At 31.6% G+C, this 17,894-nt stretch overlaps 1 protein-coding gene across 2 annotated transcripts in view; it reads left to right on the top strand.

Annotated features, from left to right (window-relative positions):
• LOC113188836 (protein FRA10AC1) overlaps positions 1-17,200 on the top strand; it is a 29,338-nt gene extending 12,138 nt beyond the window's left edge. The window contains exons 9-15 of one of the 2 annotated variants that reach the window (XM_026397350.2): positions 817-862; positions 3,123-3,236; positions 4,383-4,425; positions 6,564-6,682; positions 11,079-11,117; positions 13,827-13,905; positions 16,406-17,200. In XM_026397350.2, coding sequence (XP_026253135.2) covers positions 817-862; positions 3,123-3,236; positions 4,383-4,425; positions 6,564-6,682; positions 11,079-11,117; positions 13,827-13,905; positions 16,406-16,448 — 483 coding nt within the window. In that variant the 3' untranslated portion in view covers positions 16,449-17,200. Of the gene's footprint in view, positions 1-816; positions 863-3,122; positions 3,237-4,382; positions 4,426-6,563; positions 6,683-11,078; positions 11,118-13,826; positions 13,911-16,405 lie in introns of those variants that run through there. The other variant, XM_026397352.2, reaches the window with a different exon arrangement.
• The last annotated feature ends 694 nt before the right edge of the window (positions 17,201-17,894 follow it).

The following is a 17,894-nucleotide window of genomic DNA, read 5'->3' as shown; positions in this document are numbered from 1 at the left end:
TCTGTTCTGTTTCTGAGTCAAGCTTTGCCAGTGATAGAAACCTGAATAGTGTTGGATCTTTTGTCAGAGATTTCTTAGATTAGATTGCTGAGATCAAAGGTCTTTTTTTTTTTTTCACTACTGAACCCTATGCTTTCATGTATCTGAGTAATAGTTGTTTATATCCATTGATGAGCCAGACAAACTTTTTGGTAAAGGGCTAGATATATGGTCTCTGTCACAACTACTAAACCCTACTGTGAAGGTTGAAATACATAAATGAAAGAATGTGGTTGTATTCACTGTATTTATAAAAATAGGAAACAGACTGTTGTACCATGGTTTGCTAACCTCCTTCCATTACCTATTACTATTGCAAGTGCTTCTTATTTAAACTTACCCAAAAGAAGTAGTTACTTATATGTCTACTTTACATCTGAGGAAACTGAGGCAAAAAGAAATAACTTGCCCAATCCTATATCTGACTCCAAAGGCTATACTTTTTTATGCTATACTACACAGGCTCCTTGCTTTACTACAGTCTTTTTGTTTATTTCTTGTCAGTATCAGAAAACAGGATATATTATTTATTAGCTTAGGTATCTTGACCTGGTACCTATAATTGCAGGGTATTTTAAAAGTAAAGAAGGTTGCTCTTAACAAATGTTCAAATGTATTTTCAAGTATCTGTAGTCCTATGAAAAGAGAACATGCTCTCATGATGAAAATTAGGTTTATTTTAAGTTGGTAAATGGTTGGCTCCATATTTACATTTATATAAAATTTAAATTTAATGTTTAAATTTACTTTAGCATCAATGTAAATTTTTCTTAACAGTTTGGATTTAGGTGGCGAGTAGAAAAAGAAGTAATTTCAGGAAAAGGTAATTCTTTTTTTTAAATTTTACTTTTTTAATAGGATACAGCTTATTTTGTTGTGATATTGAATTGAAGTCATTGGGTAAGATTCTTCCATATGCAATAAATTATTATCTACATAAATAACATTAAAGATACATTTGTGAAACATTATTAACAAAGGTCAGAAAATATGCTTTCATGATTTTTTGACTTTAGGACATTCAAAGGAAGAATAGATTGAAAATATTTAAAGATTTAATATAAGGAACAAGTGAATTATTTATTTCCTTTACATTTTTTGGAATAATAAATTGGTTCTATTATATTCTTGCCAAATATACATTTTGAAAATAAAAATTACATTTCACTTTATACCCATATAGGCTAGTTTTTGTCTGGGAGAGTATTTGAAATGGCCCAAATATTTACCCTCATAGCAAAAAGCCAAACATCTGGTTGGCACTCAGTAAATGCTTTTTCTATGCACTATATTCAATGAATTTTTGTCCTGAAAATTGTGTTTTTTATATAATGTTTTATGTCTCAGACATCTTTCCCCCAAAATCCTACTCTGTTTCTTTTACTGAATAACCAGTTTCATACCTGACATAAAATATATTCAATTTATGGAAGATGTCTGATAGTATAAATATTTAATGACTTAAAAATGTAACTTTTATTCTTAGTTTAAAAGAGATTCTAAATTAAGTTTAAAATTATAAAATTATAGTTTTCAGAAATACTATCACATAAAATACAATTATTCTACAAAGAGCTAATTTTATAGCATAAGACTGTGTACAAATATAAAATATACATTTACTGATTGCCAACCAAATGTTTGATTTTTGCTAATAAACTAAATATTTGATTGCCACTTTCAAGGAGATGGAAAAAGAATAAATTTAAAGTTACTTCTCGCTTTCTTAGGGTTTCAGTTTAGTTTGTGTCTTTACTTAAAGTAATGATCCTGAAATGTCTATCAGGATTTTAAAATTTGATACTGTTATTGAACGGGATTTTTAGGCAAATTTACAGTGCTACCTTTTAAAAAATGGATGGACATTTTCTAAATTCATATAACTGATTAAGGAATTAGTTAAGAAGAGAGCAAGCTGCTGCTATGATTTAAGTTATAATTTGTGGTTGCCATTTTAGCAGCCATTACTAACCATGTAAATTCAATTAAGTATTTATTTGGAATGAGTTAAAAGGCTGATTTAGAAATTGGCCTTTTGGATGATAATATTCTAAATTTATTTTGGTAATTTCTTATTTTTATAAAAATAATTTGCTTATTTCAGATTTGCTGCTGTTGGTGCAAATTACTATTTTTTTTTGTTTGTATAAATTAAAGTTTGATTTTTATCTTTTTCTGCCAAAGTAAATAATTGTTGCATGGTATCTTTTTTCTTTTTCTTTCTTTCTTTTTTTTTTTTTTCTCCCTTGGATCATTAGTCAGTCTTAGTCCTTTGTTTGGAAGTTTTAATATAGTGAACATGGTGATCTGTTAATATTGGCAACAGGTGATTCTAAAATTTAAAGTATCAGGTTTGATTACTTAGTGTATTTCATCCCAGAGTGCAAGAATTTTTAAATATATTCTTATGCCCACTGATGTTATTTAAATAAATGCTATGCTAGTTATTTCAAATATTAATTTTAATATTAAGTACATTTACTTTGGAAAATGCTTATTTTCTTTCAGGATTTTGGTAAGTTCACTCAATGCCTTCACTTTACAGAGTGTAAGGTTCCCTAATAGGGGAGATTCACTAAAACTTATCTCAATATAAACAGTTTATCAAGCAATAATTCTGAGACTGAGAATGTTTTTTTGTAACAGATCAGCTCTTCAATTTGATGCTTTTTTAAAAATATATTTATTTTTTAGTAGTTGTAGGACACAATACCTTTATTTTATTTATTTATTTTTATGTGGTGCTGAGGATCAAACCCAGGGCCTTGCACTTGCTAGGGGAATTCTCTAATGCTGAGCCACAACTCCAGCCCCTCAATTTAATACTTTTATAAACATCTGTTGAACATAAGATCATTATTGTGGTCAGTTTTTTTAAATGTTGACTTTAGCTAAGATTTTACATACTTTTTGAAATAAATTTAATTTTAGATTTTCTGTTATAATTATTTACACATAATACAAATTAGTTTTACTGTAGTGTTTGATTTTACATATTTTAAAAGTAAATTTTATAGACAGTAACAGCTTATATAGATGAATACTGTCAACTACCATAGCTAATATTTCTTTCCTTTTTGCAGGTCAATTTTTTTGTGGAAATAAACGTTGTGATGAAAAAGAAGGCTTAAAGAGTTGGGAAGTTAATTTTGGTTATATTGAACATGGTGAAAAGAGAAATGCACTTGTTAAACTAAGTAAGTTGACTTTAGAGGAGGTAAAATTCCTCCAAGCTTTTAATTTGGAATTTAAAATATACAGACTGTTTCAAATTCTACTTAAAATGTTTAACATTTCTTCCTGAAGTGCTCCTTTTTCTTAGAGCTTTCCAAAGTCTCAAAGACTTTTGAGCTTACACCTTTTACATGCTTGGCTATACCTAGTGGCATTTCAGTAAAAATTTTTTTCCATATTTTATGGGTACAGTGTAATTATACATAATGGTGGGATTCATTGTTATATATTTGTTCATGTACATTCTGTAAAACATTTCTACTGTCAAATATAAGCTGATAATTTGTAGAGTGAAGATCTCTATTAACTTGCAAATATCTCTTAAGTTACATGTCTAAGAGGCAGAGTATCACAGAAAGCAGTGTTAAATCTCACATTGACTGATTATATAGCCATATTGTTGTGGTGTGGATAATAAACCCATTGTCTTTGATAGTCAATAAAGAAAAATTTTAGAAAGACTTATTTTTGAAATCGGTCTTAAAAACTTAGGAATATACTCAAAAATAAGCAGTGTCCCTTAATATGCATGGATTAGAATCTATTATTATTTTTCTTTAGTGTTTGTCAGCTGCTCCTCTCGTCATGTTAATGGTCTTCAGCTTTCTCTGGATCTTAAATAAATGTAGGACATGTGATTATTACAGACTGGTTTCTGAGTTATGAAAGTGCTCATCAGGAAAAGCCATTATGGAGTGAGATAAGGGCCACAATTATGGAACTATTTGAAAAGCTCCTTTGCATTTGAAAATTCTTAAAGCTCTTCAGAGAAAATAACTATACTCAAATTATTATATTACTATTATCATCAGATATCTGTGAGACATGTTAATGCTGCCTCTGAAACAGTAAATTTATAATACTTTTTAAAATGTTAAAATATTTTCGATTCCTGAATCATACTAGTATAATTTTTATTAAAAGTAAATGTCTATATGTAGTATTTGAGGTGGTAAGGTCAGATTTTTTTTTTCAAATTACTTGTTTGCCCTCTTATAGTAAAGAAATATAAAAGAAATGAAAAATGTATGGTTATTAAAAGTAGAGTCACAGTGTAGTTATTCAAATTCAGCAGTTCAGTGTTGTTTTTGTTTTTGTGTTTTTTTTAGGGTTATGCCAAGAATGTTCCTTTAAATTAAATTTTCATCACAGGTAACATAGTTTTTTTAAAATGCCATTTGTAGTGTTAGTTATCTCAGACATAGTCATTTACCTACACTGAATGTCTAGTTGTAGACTTGGGTAGTTGATGGATGAATTGTTTGATTTGTAGAAAGTATAAACACATAAAACAGGTAATTGGAAGATCACCATCTCTATTCTAACCAAACACTTTTAAATGTGAAGGCTTATATGGGATACTATAATATTCTAAAAATTATGTTGTAAAGCAGACCTCAGGGAATGGTTCTTGTGGTAATGTTTTAACCGGAGTTTATCATTGTTGCAGAGAATTTATTCAAATGTTAAAATCAGGTTCCTATTGATAAATGAACTCGAAAGTGCCTGCCATATTGACTGGGTGGGAGGGAGTACTTGTGGCCTACACTGTATAATGCATATGAAATCATGGGCTTTGAAAGCAGACCTGAATATTTCTCTCAGCTACTTAACTTACTAGGCTTACCATCTGTAGGACTCAATTTTTATCACCTGTAAAGAAGTGGGGATGCTGAAGGAATAAATAAAAGAGCACATAGAATACCTGACATAGCTCCTGGCATATGGTAAATCAAGCGTAGTCCCTGGCACTGAAGTGTTCAGCCAAAATCTGTGTGACTTGCCATTACTGTAGGGGTCGGGTTTCAGCTCCTGAGTAACAGTGCAATTCTGTGACTTTAAAATCAGCTTTAGTATAAGTGTGCCTATCTAATATTTTAGCTGTTAAAAATGAATACTAAGTCCTAATTTTGCTCATTGATTTGATTTCTCAAGAAATGACTAAAGGGGAAGGAGTAACTAGCTGCCTGACTATGCAAGCCTTGGGGAGGGCATTTGTGGAGTGGAGTGTAAGCATTCCTGATCTACACTCTCAGCTAAGCCTCCTGTTTTAGCAACCCTGAAACACTGCACTCTTTTCAGAGGAACTGGTGCTCTAGGTTCCTCAGTAGGGGTATGCTTTAGAAATCCAAGTGTCTTAACTTCCTTGCTTTAGAAGATGAAAACCATGAAGCCACTTGACATTTTAATCCTTACAGCCTTCCTTGTTGCATTACCCATGATATCTGGCACATACTGTCTTTATCTTTTCATGAGCATAGGGTGTTGCCAACTTCTTTATACTGTTTGTCAAAGAATATCCATTTTATTTTTTATTGGTACATTGTAGTTGTACATGATGATGGAATTTGTTGCTGCATATTTGTGTATGTACACAATATAATAATATAATTTGGTCAATATAATTTCTAGTATTTACCCTTTTCCTTCTGTATGGGAATTTTTTTTTTATTCTTAAAATTAGGAGAACTTTTTAGATTACTTGAATAACCTAACCCTTTATTTCTTCTTTTTATCCATGACACTGAAACTAGTTTGATGTCTTTTGACCTTGACTTTTGAGCTTCATTTCAAAATTGAAATGATTCTGCTGAAAGAGAAAAATGGTTACTGTGTGAATAGTGTTATAGCATTTGGTGTAGTTACCTTAATTTGGATTTTTTTTTTTAAATAATCCTCTTTTTCCTTGCCAGTTACATTTTCAAAATTGTCACCTTTTTCTATTTAGTATTTCTTTTCTGAACAAATTAAAATTGATGGCTTGCTAGCCATGGTACTGACCAGCTTATAAACTTGACGTAGATGAGAGAAAGTTATACCAGTAAGAGGATAAATTACAAATGGCCATCATACTTGCATTGCATTCTTTCATTCTTAAGAGAAGAATTTTCTGTTTACTAGTGTTTAGAGATGTTATAGTAGTTTCTTATTTGTGTTCATTCAGAGTGTATGCAGATATGAATTATGTGAAGGGAAATGAGATTTGCTTTTTTTGCATTTTTTTAAAATGTTGGAATGAGAGAATATAGAAAGGAGGAATTAGGTAGAATTATAATTTGTATTTATGAAGATTTTGTATAAAACTTGTAAAAAATAATTTTTTGTTTCAATGTGTTTAGGCTTCATTATCTTTCAGTTGTCTTTATTTTATTAACCTAAAATATATATAGATTCATTTAAGGTTTCATATTACACAAATTACATTTTAAAATAAATATTTTAACTTATTGGTTTTTTTTTTTTAAAGTTCAGTTGAAGAAGTTAACTTTTTTATGTTGTTTAACATAAAGGAGAAAAGAAATCAAGTCAAAAAAAAGAAAGGCCAAAACCAAAAAAGATTGTGACGAATCATCACATAAAAAATCCAAATTATCTTCTGCAAAAGAGGCCTCCAAGAAAAAAGATAAAGGTAAAAGGAAATTAAGATATGTAGTATGTACTTACATTTCTGAATATGAAATATAATCTGCTCTATCTCAAATATAGATTATAATTGGTGAGTTTTGTCTTATAGTTGTTGAAAGGAAACTAGTTAAGAATTTAGATATTAATTTTTAGCAACTTAACAATGTTGATTTTGATTCATTTTTGGCAACTAGTATAATATTGTAAATAGCATTCTAATCCTGGCTTTATTGAATTTATTATTTTGGACATGAACTTCTTGAGCTTACTTTTCTCATGTATGTTTGGGTAATTTGAATATGTGGCCTCCATATTAATCAGGCTTATTGTGGAGAATCAAAGAAGTCTGTGAAAGACACTTTGGAAACTGTAAAAATTTTATAGTTAGATAGTATAAAATTACAATGCTATGATTTTTATTATAATATATCTAAGTATTTTCACTGGCTTAGAGCTTTGTGTCTGAGTGAGTGACTGAGGGTTGAATCCAGGAGCACTCTACTACTGAGCTACTTCCCCAGTACTTTTAAAATTTTTTGAATTTTGAGATAGGGTCTTACTGTTTACTGAGGCTACCCTTGAACCTGTGATCCTCCTGCCTCAGCCTCCTAAGTACCTGGAATTACAGATGTGCACCACCATGCCTGGTTTATGAGCTTTTTGAAATGAGAAAGATTGGCATATAACTGTGCCTTCAAATTTATCATCAGTCAAGTGCTTACTTTTCCCTCAACTCCTTAACTCTCTTCTTTGTTTTTTTTTTTTGTTTTTTTTTTTGTTTTTGCTGTGCTAGGGATTGACCCCAGGGAATTATGCTAATGCTAGGCAAAAGCTCTACCACTGAGCTATATCCCCAACCAGTCTTTAAGCTCTCTAAGCCTCAGGTTTTTTTGAAGTTATAAGTGGACACAAGGTCTTTATTTTACTTTATGTAGTGCTGAGGATCAAACCCATTGCCTCATACATGCTAGGTGAGCGCTCTATCTCTGAGCCACAACCCCAGCCCCTCTAAGCCTCAGTTTTTTCATGTATAAAGTGGCCATGATAACATTACCTATCTCATAGGATTATTTGTATGTTGAAGTGAGGTAATTCATTAGGCATTTTGCTTAGTACCCGGCACATAAGTAGCTGTTATGAAGATTACTTCTAGTTGCCTTTTCAGCCTGTAATAAAGAGTAAAAGCTATAACTTATAGTGAATCAGACTTAAAACTAGGTAGTTAGTGTTAGGTTGAACTAAATTCTAGCAAATGTTAACATAATATTTGAACAGGAGAGGGCTCCCTTGCTCCAGCTATGAAGATCATTAGGTATCTTGCATTCTTACATGTATTTTTTCTTCTTGCATATCTCATATATTCATTATGTAGATGGAGTTTAAAATATTCAAGCATATAATATTACCAAGTTTTAGAATTGGTAGAATTGATAAGTGGTAAGAAGAAATTGTTGTTTTATTGTTTATTGAAAATTAAAATTCAAAGCAGAATGCCCTTTTGTCTTAATCATTTTCTAACCCTAAAAAAAAATTTAACAAGTGTAAATATCTCATTTGAATTTTCAAATTTTTATTTTTTCTGATATGCTAATAAAATATTTTATGTACTCTTTGAGAAATTTGTTGCATTTATCATTACATTTTATAAAATTGTTGCATTGGTATCATAATTATGATGCCATGTTATTTACTGCTTATTCCAAATTAAAGAAGAATTCATCTCTACCTCATAAGAGGTTATTCAAAACAGGATTTAGTGGCTGGATGGGGGTGGACTTTTCAGATTGTACCTACATGTGCATGTGATCTTACTTATACTTGTTTTTCCTTTGGTGTTCTGTATTTCAGTAGATGGACAGCTCTATCAGCGTGAAAAACAATATTAGAAATCTGACAATGATCCTAATGCCTCCATTATTTATATTTAATTTGTCACCACATCTAATTAGTTTTACCCCAGTACAGATTCCTCAAATTGTCTCTACCCTGTTACAGACCACCATATTTTCTCTCCTAGTTTACTGCTCTGTTTTGCTCATTGATTTGTCATCACATTCTCTCTCACTTTCACACTCAGGCTTTCAGTTTCTAGAAAATGCCATGCTTCTTTCCATTTTAAGGGTTGCATGGATACTGCTTCCTCTCTTCCTAAAACCCTTGTTTCCATCCAACTCATTTTTCAGGTCTAAACTTAATGCTGTTTCCCAGGGATCCTTTCCTATTCTGTCTTCCACCATAAGTCTAAATTAGGACCCTCATTTTTAATGCTGGAACTTTCTTTCATTACACATATGACAATGACTTAAAAGTCCAGAGAGGGCAGGGATTCTGCCTGCATATTTACTGCTCTGTCCCCATCACCCCACTAACATGTTTGGCATAAATAATAATAAAAGAATGCAGACATTGGAAATGGTTTCAGGGAATATTCAGGAATATAAAATCAAAGCACAGTGAAATTGAGACATGTGTTTCTTATTTGTTTTCTATGAAGAGCACCTTAGAGAATAGTGTTTCCAAAATATAGCTTTTTTTTATGTAGTGCTGAGGATCGAACCCATGAGCTACTTCCCCAGTACTTTTAAAATTTTTTGAATTTTGAGATAGGGTCTTACTAGGTTACTGAGGCTACCCTTGAACTTGTGATCCTCCTGCCTCAGCCTCCTCCCTCAGCCACCCCAACATCTATGGTATAAGACCAATTTAAATTTAGCAAACTTTTAGGAAAACTGTGTGGGATTTTTCATTTTCTTCATATCTGGTGTCATCTGGAACTGACTTGATCTTGATGTGATTTGTTGCAAAATCACCTTAATTTGGCACAAGCTTGAGTAGTAATTAATAAATGTTTGACGTCACTGGCGCACTTGTACTCTTGATACTTCTCAGATCAACTTAATAGCTCAGTTTTTTTTTCTGTCTTTCTGGCTTCTCAGCCTTTTTTGCCCAATTCCTCCTTAGGTGTTAGAGTTACTCTTAGGTGTTAAGAGTTCCTTAGGGCTTTTACCTAGACATTTCTGTTTTCTTCCTGTGTGATACTATTTGCTCCCATAGCTTCAAGCTACCATTTTAGGAAATGTTAAATAAGCAAATGGATGGATGGACAACTGGATGCTGGTTGTTCAATGAATGAATGGAGAGAAAAAAAATTAGATTCAATAACTTGACTTTGAAGACCAGTCTGATTTGGCAGATAAAGACAAAAGACACTTAGGTCAACTGTCTTGGCACAAAGTTCAAGATCTGACTCCTCTCATCATTACTCTTCTTCCAAATGCCACTTCATCCTTTAGCTTAGCTCATTCCTGATAATCTTCAACCTCCTCTCCAAATAACATTAGATCCCTATTACATATCACAGTAGCAATCTGCACTTCTACTTTAGAAATATGTAGGACTTCTGGAATAATTTATTTTCTGTGAAGGAAGGGACTATGTGACTTGTTTAATTCTTTTTTTCTTTCTGAAAATATAACTTTTATTTGGGGTTTATTTAATTCTTCATCTCCAACTTATAATACAGTGCATTCTCCACATAGTAGGCATTTGGTAAATGTTAGGTGAGTTAGTGAATCAGTGAATTCAGCCAGTATCTCAGCATTGAAAGAATCTCAGAAATCAATCCTGGTATCATGATTGAAAGGATATTCTATAGTTTTGCTTTTCAAAGTATATCCTCTGTCCAGCAGCATTATCACTTGAGAGCTTGTTAGAAAATACACAATCTCAGCTCCCTTTAGATCTGCAACCAAGGTCCCAGTGTGATTTGTAGTACACAACAATGTTTGTGGCCTTCAAGGGGCCATAAGCTATAGCTTATGAGACCTATCCAGGGATGTTAGAGGAATCGTTATTCTCCATCTGATACTTTTACTTTTTACTTTATTAGCCTTGAGAAACATTTCCCCTATTGTCTTATTGCATCAAGCTCTCTATAATATTGATTTGTAAAGAATTACATTTTAAAGTTGAAAAATTTTTATTACATAATTATGTGTGTTTTCTACTGTATTTGACTGTGGCAAAGGCCATATTCTTACCTGTAAATGACTGTGGAAAAATATTGTAGAAAATGAACATTGATTTGTAAACTACTTTCAGATGTTCACCATCTCCCCAAGTGTGAGAAATTATTGTTTATATTGCAATCCATGAGGGTTTTTTTTTTTAAGTTTTATGCTAGCTATTCCAGGCTATATGAAAGATGTGATCCCTCCCTAAAGGGACCTAACATTTTAATTGAGGAGAGAAGACCAAGGAACCTGAAAGATTAGAAAACAATGAAGTGCATTTACAAGAATATAAACCAGTTAGACTGTGGGAAAGAATCATGGTTACAGCTACAACTATTGCATAACCCCAAGATGATGCTTAATAAAACAATGCTATTTCCTTTTCAGGGCATTCAACCTCAAAGAAATCAGAAGATTCTGTAAACAGTAAGTATCAGGTGTTTCTTTATTAAATAGAAATATATGAGTTCAAAGTATTTGCAGTTTGGGTTTCTCATGAATTTTATCTTGCTTTAATGTGAATTCTTTTTTTTTTTTTTTTTTGCTCTGGTATTACTTGAGAAAAGTCATAGAAAGAAGGCCAAAAGTGAATGTTTATTCTCCAATTAAGAAAATTAAATGTTATTTTATCTTATTTTTATATTTATCTTACTATAGAGAACATTTAAATTTTTTTCACTGAACGTAATGGGTATACATTTCAGTTTCACATTGTAAAAATGTGAAGGAACAGAAGGGAGAGGCAGCAGTGAGGTTGGAAGGGAAAAGAAATTTGGAGGATGGGTTGATAGGTAAGCCAAAATTATTACATGAGTCTGAGTGATCATCTGGTGATTTTGATTGATTGAAGTGTATGGTTTGTGCATGGAAAGGAGAATTTCTTGCTGCTGGTTAGTATTTTAATTAGTCCTGTGGTTTTCACAAGCTTGGATCAAAATAGATTGGATTTTACTAAATATTTGCTGCAAATTTTTTATTTGCTATAGTTCAAATAGTACGTACGCTCTATGACTTTAAAAATATAGTTTTTTTAAAAAAAGATAAACAAAAATCAAAATAATGGCAAAATAAGGTGAAATAGCAATGTAAAGCTAGAGGTAAATTTGATATGGACAAATAAGTACCAAAAAGTTTTGCATCATTGCAAAAGTAGATTTCAGATTTGTCACTATTCTTTCTAACAGCCAAACCAAATAGTGATACCATCAATAGTACGTAAGATAATAAAGAGAACTCAGTATTGAGCTTTTTCATGGCAGTTTTGAGAGAAGACTCTGCTGTGGATTTATGAGAGAGGACATCAATTTGTGATGACTTATAGTTACTGTGCTATACAGTAGATCTCCCAAGAACCAGAGAATTTAATTGTTCAAGGTCAAATAATTAATGATAGAGCTAAGATTAAACAAATTTTTAACCCTAAAGTCTATGTCCTTTTTACCTTACCACCAACAACTGTAAATTAGATATCTACTCTTTGTACCTTAATTTTGGCAGATACATCATACAGATCCATATATAAATGATTTGATCTCTGTCTCACTTCTGTTGTAAAATGGATATAAAGAAACCTACTTTGTTAAATCAGAGAAAAGAAAAACACTAGACATTAAAATGATTGTTTTCTGAAATTGATCAGATCAAAAGTCAAGTCTGTAAAGATACACACATTGATTCAAGGACCAAAGTTCAACAGGCAAGAGAACCACCGTGGCAAATCAATACTGTTATATTTTTGTGTTGTGCTGAACCAAGAGACACTCTGTATTGACAGGCCAGATTTAAATTAGTAATTGCAATATTAACTCTTACAAGGTAATTATCTCTTGTAACATAGTTGTCTTTGATTTAGCTTCTTCTTGGTTATATAAAAGACAAGTTCAGATTTTTTTTTATAGAAAGCATATTTATATTAGAACCAGTACCTCAAGAGTAGTTCTTTTTTTAGAGTAATGGTCATTATTGGAAAGGAATTATTTGTTAATGTGATTACTTTGTGGCATAAAGGTTTATTATCTAATAATACATTTCTCAGTATTTAACAATTTTTAGCAGATTGATTTGAAACATGTCCGTTTTGTTAAATTTTCAGAATAGAAGTGTCTTTATATACAAGCAATTTGGATGTTTAAAGTAGAAAGTAAAAGTATCCCAGGATCCTAGTAATATAATCACTGGAAAGTTTGGTTGATCCTTATATTACAAACTCAATATACATGTGTAAACTTACATTATATACATATAATAAGTATAAATGATTTTTAACATAAATTAGATAATACTGTGCATATCTTCTGTAACTTTGAAAAAATTAATATAGCATAGACCTTTTTCCTTGGCAACACATACAAATGAGCTAAGGTTTTTGAACAGCTATAAATATTCATTTAACCAATCCTTAGTTCCTGATTGGTGGGGACTTAGGTTATCATGTTTTGTTGTTTTACAGTGTGCTTCTTCATACATATGTATCTGAGGTGCTTATTTATTTGAAGTAAACAATCAAATTCCTAAAAGCAACATTGCTGGTCAAAGGTTATGTGCTTTTAAACTGTTCTGCATTGCCATATTTTCTTTAAGAAAAAAGATTACAGAATTTTTACTCGTAATGATTTGAGAATAACTGTTTCTTCACCAAAACAGGCTTCTTTTAATTAGCATTAATTTAACTAAATGTCTTGACAATTATTTTTTTCACAATTTAACTGGATATTTTATATACTAATTCAGTCCTTGAGGTATAGGTCCTAATATAAATATGCTCTCTCAGAATCTTGACTTTGATTTCTTTTTTGATACCAAGAAAAAGAAGAAACTAAATCAATTACATTGCAAGAAATTTTTTCTTATAAGAGTTAATATTGGAATTGCTATTCTAATGCAAAGTAACTTAGGGAAGTTTTTCATGAGACATTAGTTCTTGGCCTTTTTGCTGAGACTCTGGTATTTGTCACATTATTTATTAATTACAATAATTTATTGTACCTGGAAGAGTGAATTAAATTTCCAGAGAATCATATAAAAATTGAATTTGAATTGCAATTAAGTTCAACATTAATTTAATTACATTGATGAGTAGTTCAAAATGTGTTTTAAATATAATACGTTTTTCAAAAATGTCTTTTAAATGAACAGGAAACTCTGATGAGGAAGAAAGTGTTTCCGAGTCTGAGCTCTGGAAGGGTCCACTACCAGAGACAGATGAAAAATCACAGTAAGTGCTCATACTTATAGATAATACAGACCCATTTAACCATTTTAAGTAGCTATGACCACAGCCACTCTTGATAACAAGGGAAAAATTTAACATCATGAATGTTAACATCTTACCATTTCTAGCCTGGTAAGAAGAAAGTTTTTTCCCAGACATTGTTTATGGCCATAAACAGCCAATGTCTGTCTCTATCTTCCTCGTGGTGAATACACCTTTTATCAGCTCATCCTAACAGATGGTCCGGTCTTTCCTTGGATTTCTTTAGAGAAGACTGTTTACCAACTTCCAGGGCAGTCTGTTCCACGTTACTGTGATTGTCAAAAATCCCTACTGAAGAACCCCTTAAAGATATATACAGGTGGAGAAGTAGACTTGCCAACATCCACCTTAGCTCCCCAAAGATGGATAACTCAGTGCATTTATTTCTGCTATAGGTGGAAGAGGAAACACTGACTGAATATGGGCTGAAATATTGTCAGTTTTGTCATATGTTGGGATATTCACTGCTTGAATTTTATCTATTAGAAGGAGATAAAATACCATGTAGAGTTTAATGTGAAGATTAAATAGAATTAAGAAAATAACACACCTGGTACAAATAAATGTAATACATGCTCAATAAATTTTAGTCCCCTTTTTTCAGTCCCTAGCCATTTTGGTTCATAAAAGAGATCTGTTGAATCAACTATACTTTATTACTTTAAACTACTTATAAAATATTTTGCTGATTATATATGTCCTCAGTGTGATAGAGTTTAGGTGTGTTAGAGGTATTTAAGCAAAATTACTTTTTTTCTGTGGCAACCTTTTTTTCCCTCAAAGAATTCCCAAAAGTATGATTATTATAGATAAAATTATTTAAAAAACCTTTGCTGTAAATAAAATACTGGTGTTCAATTTAAATGACTAACTAAACCTCTATCCGTTTGTTGAGCACCTCTCCTTGAGGGGCTTTATAGCTGAGAATAGCAGAAAAGGTGTTTGCCTCAGCTCACCTTTTTGGGCAATAAAGAGACCTGAGTAAATCCCATGAAAGAAGGCTTTCATAATACAAAACTTTTATATATTCAACTCTTTTGACATTGAACATCTAAGTCCCTGTAGAGGTTTCACCAATTTCATATATATAATTTCTGTAGTTTTCTAACTATAGTTAGTACTGTTATTGCTAGTGAAAAAATAGCATATGGAGAATATCAAATTGCAGATGATTCTTTAATCATTTCTATTTGATTCTATAATTTTTCCTTTCAATTTGGACATATTTTTGTTGGCTTTATGCATTCTAAGTTATTTTAAACCAAATGATATGGTCCTATTAGACATATCTGATCTAAAAGATAATTTTTTAAAAGAGATCAGTAGGCTAATTTTTATTATCCATTTTATTCTGTGTTCCCAGAAAAAGAAAAACACCTGTGTATTCATTTAATCCTCACAACAACTCTGTGGGAATAGAAATTATCTTTATTTTACAGATGTTAAAACCGAGTATAAAGAAGTAACTTGTTCACATAGCTAATGAATAACAGAGTTAGAACTATACAGGGTGCAATTTCAAATTCTGCTATTTCCACTGTCTCACACTGGCTCCTTGCACTCATGTTTATTTAGTACTTTACACTTTTCATAGTATTTTTATACACTGAACTCTTAAGGGGGAACTCTTCTTTTGTTTGGGGCAGTACTAGAGATTGAATCCACAGCCTCATGCATGCTAGGCAAGCACCCTACCACTGAGCTATATCCACAGCCCTGTAATCTAGTTTCATATCTCCTTCCAGAGTTCTGTTCTTTGTTTTAGATATAAGATTCTTGGTCCAGGCTGGCTGCACACCTGTAATCTCAGTGACTGAAGACTGAGGCAGGAGATTACAAGTTTAAGGCCAGCCTCAGCATCTTAGCAAGACCCTGTCTCAACATAAAGCATAGAAAGGGTTAAGAATGTATCTATAGCTCAATAGTAGAGGATCCCTGAGTTCAATTCCCAGTATTGAAAAAAAAAAATTATTGCTACTAATACATAATATATTTACTGTTTTCAATATAATAAAATACTATAACCTAAGCAAAATCTCCCTGGTTTTGGAAGTCTGCAACCTAAGCAAAATCTCCCTGGTTTTGGAAGTAAGACGTGTATTTTTTTCCTTAAAAATAACTTTTTCATTCACTTTTTCAGCAGAATATAGTTTGAATTGAGAATGAACAGAAAAGGTATAAAGTAAATCAAAAAGTAAAGAGAAGCAGTGACATTTCAGAGTACTTTAAAGCAAAATCTTAGGTATTGCATTTTGGGAGAGGTGTCAACTTGTAAATTATTTTAATTTTAATAAATATGAGTATGGTTTCAGTTATTTTAGAAACTTAAGAATTACTCTGTGACTGATTCATGGAAATATTGATGCATACAAGACTCAGTGTTTTCATTAATCTCATAATGTGTCTCCAAATAATTTTTTATTCTATTGGTTTTAATAACTATACTTTTTCTTTTTAACAGGGAAGAAGAATTTGATGAGTATTTTCAGGATTTGTTTCTGTGAGATGGGAGAGAGAAAGCCTGCATTCCTTAATGTGAAAATATACTTCAAAACTTCATAAAATTTTTATCTATAGGTTGCAGTTGGAATGGTTGGTCTTTGGAAATAAAAATTCAGCCACTCTCAGGATGTCTAATGCTTCCTGAGTTCATTAGCAGACACACTTCCCAGTCCTTTTTCAGATGCTCATCTGTAATTCTCTTTCATTCATAGCTCCTTGATATACATTTAAACATGAAATGATTGGCATGAAATTGAAAACTAAGTAATTTAGTGTCTTACTGTAAAAGGGTTAATATCAGAAATTTTCCTTTTATTAAACAGTTGTTATTCATTAATTCCACAAGTATTTATCAGGCTTTTATTACATGTAAGGCACTGTGCTAGGCATTGCTGTAAAGAAACTGTCTAGGAAATAATTATGCAATCATTTCTGAACTTGTTAGAAAATAGTAAATTGGTGTTAGGTTTATTAATGTTAAATATCATGTGAAAGTTCCTTCATTTCTTGAAGGTATTGTTTTTTCATCTCACAACTTTACATTGAAATAAAAAGGAATCTTGATTTCTAAGAAAAATATTTGAAAGGTCCAAAAGTTAAATTACTAGAAGTGAAATATATGTAATTAAACATTCTTATGATAAAAATATAGTCCTATTCCTACAGAATTTAATGTTAATTGGAAGAATATCTAAATACCCCTTTAAAATAGATCCATATATTTGGTAGTGCAAGTATGAGTTTATGTATCAAGTTCAATGATAAATTTAGATTGTTACATAAAATTAAAATACTTAATCCATTCAATGTAATGACAGATGATGAAAGTTCTTGTGTGTGTGTGTGTGTTGCTTGGGTTTGAATCCAGGGCCTTGTGCATGCAAGGTAAGCACTCTATCAACTGAGCTATATCCCTCTCCTATAAGTCCTATTTTAAGGAGTATTTGAAAAGTGCTCCAAAATGATAGTTTAAACATTAATTCTCCTACATACCTATTTCACACTTTGCCTCAGTGCAGTCAGTAGACCCTTGGTCTGGAGGGTTTGAGACTATGCTTCCTTACAATTGCTCTGAAGCAGAGTTCGTATATTTGGCAGACCTTCAGTGGTGGCACATTGCTACCCTCAGCTCAGTTTCTGGTGACTGAGAAGGGAAGTTATTTGAAATGACTTGGTGTCTAGGGGTTAAAACTTTAAAAATAAAGCTTAAAGAATAATTTCTTATGTGATCTTAGAAGTGGAGTCTCAACATTAAGTACATGGCAGTACTTACCCAAGGTGATGACTTATTATTTCTTATTTATACATATTGTATCATTCATTCTGATTATCATTCATTCATATTACTGGGTGCACCTTGTGCTAGAGCTGGTGTTCTTATAAGAAGAAGAAACTAGACATAAACACAGAGGGATGACTTTGAAGACACAGGGGAAACATGGCCAGCT

The sequence above is a fragment of the Urocitellus parryii genome, chromosome 5, assembly GCF_045843805.1.
Source record: "Urocitellus parryii isolate mUroPar1 chromosome 5, mUroPar1.hap1, whole genome shotgun sequence".
NCBI classification, from domain to species: Eukaryota; Metazoa; Chordata; class Mammalia; order Rodentia; family Sciuridae; genus Urocitellus; species Urocitellus parryii.
This window is presented reverse-complemented; position numbering and strand designations above follow the sequence as displayed.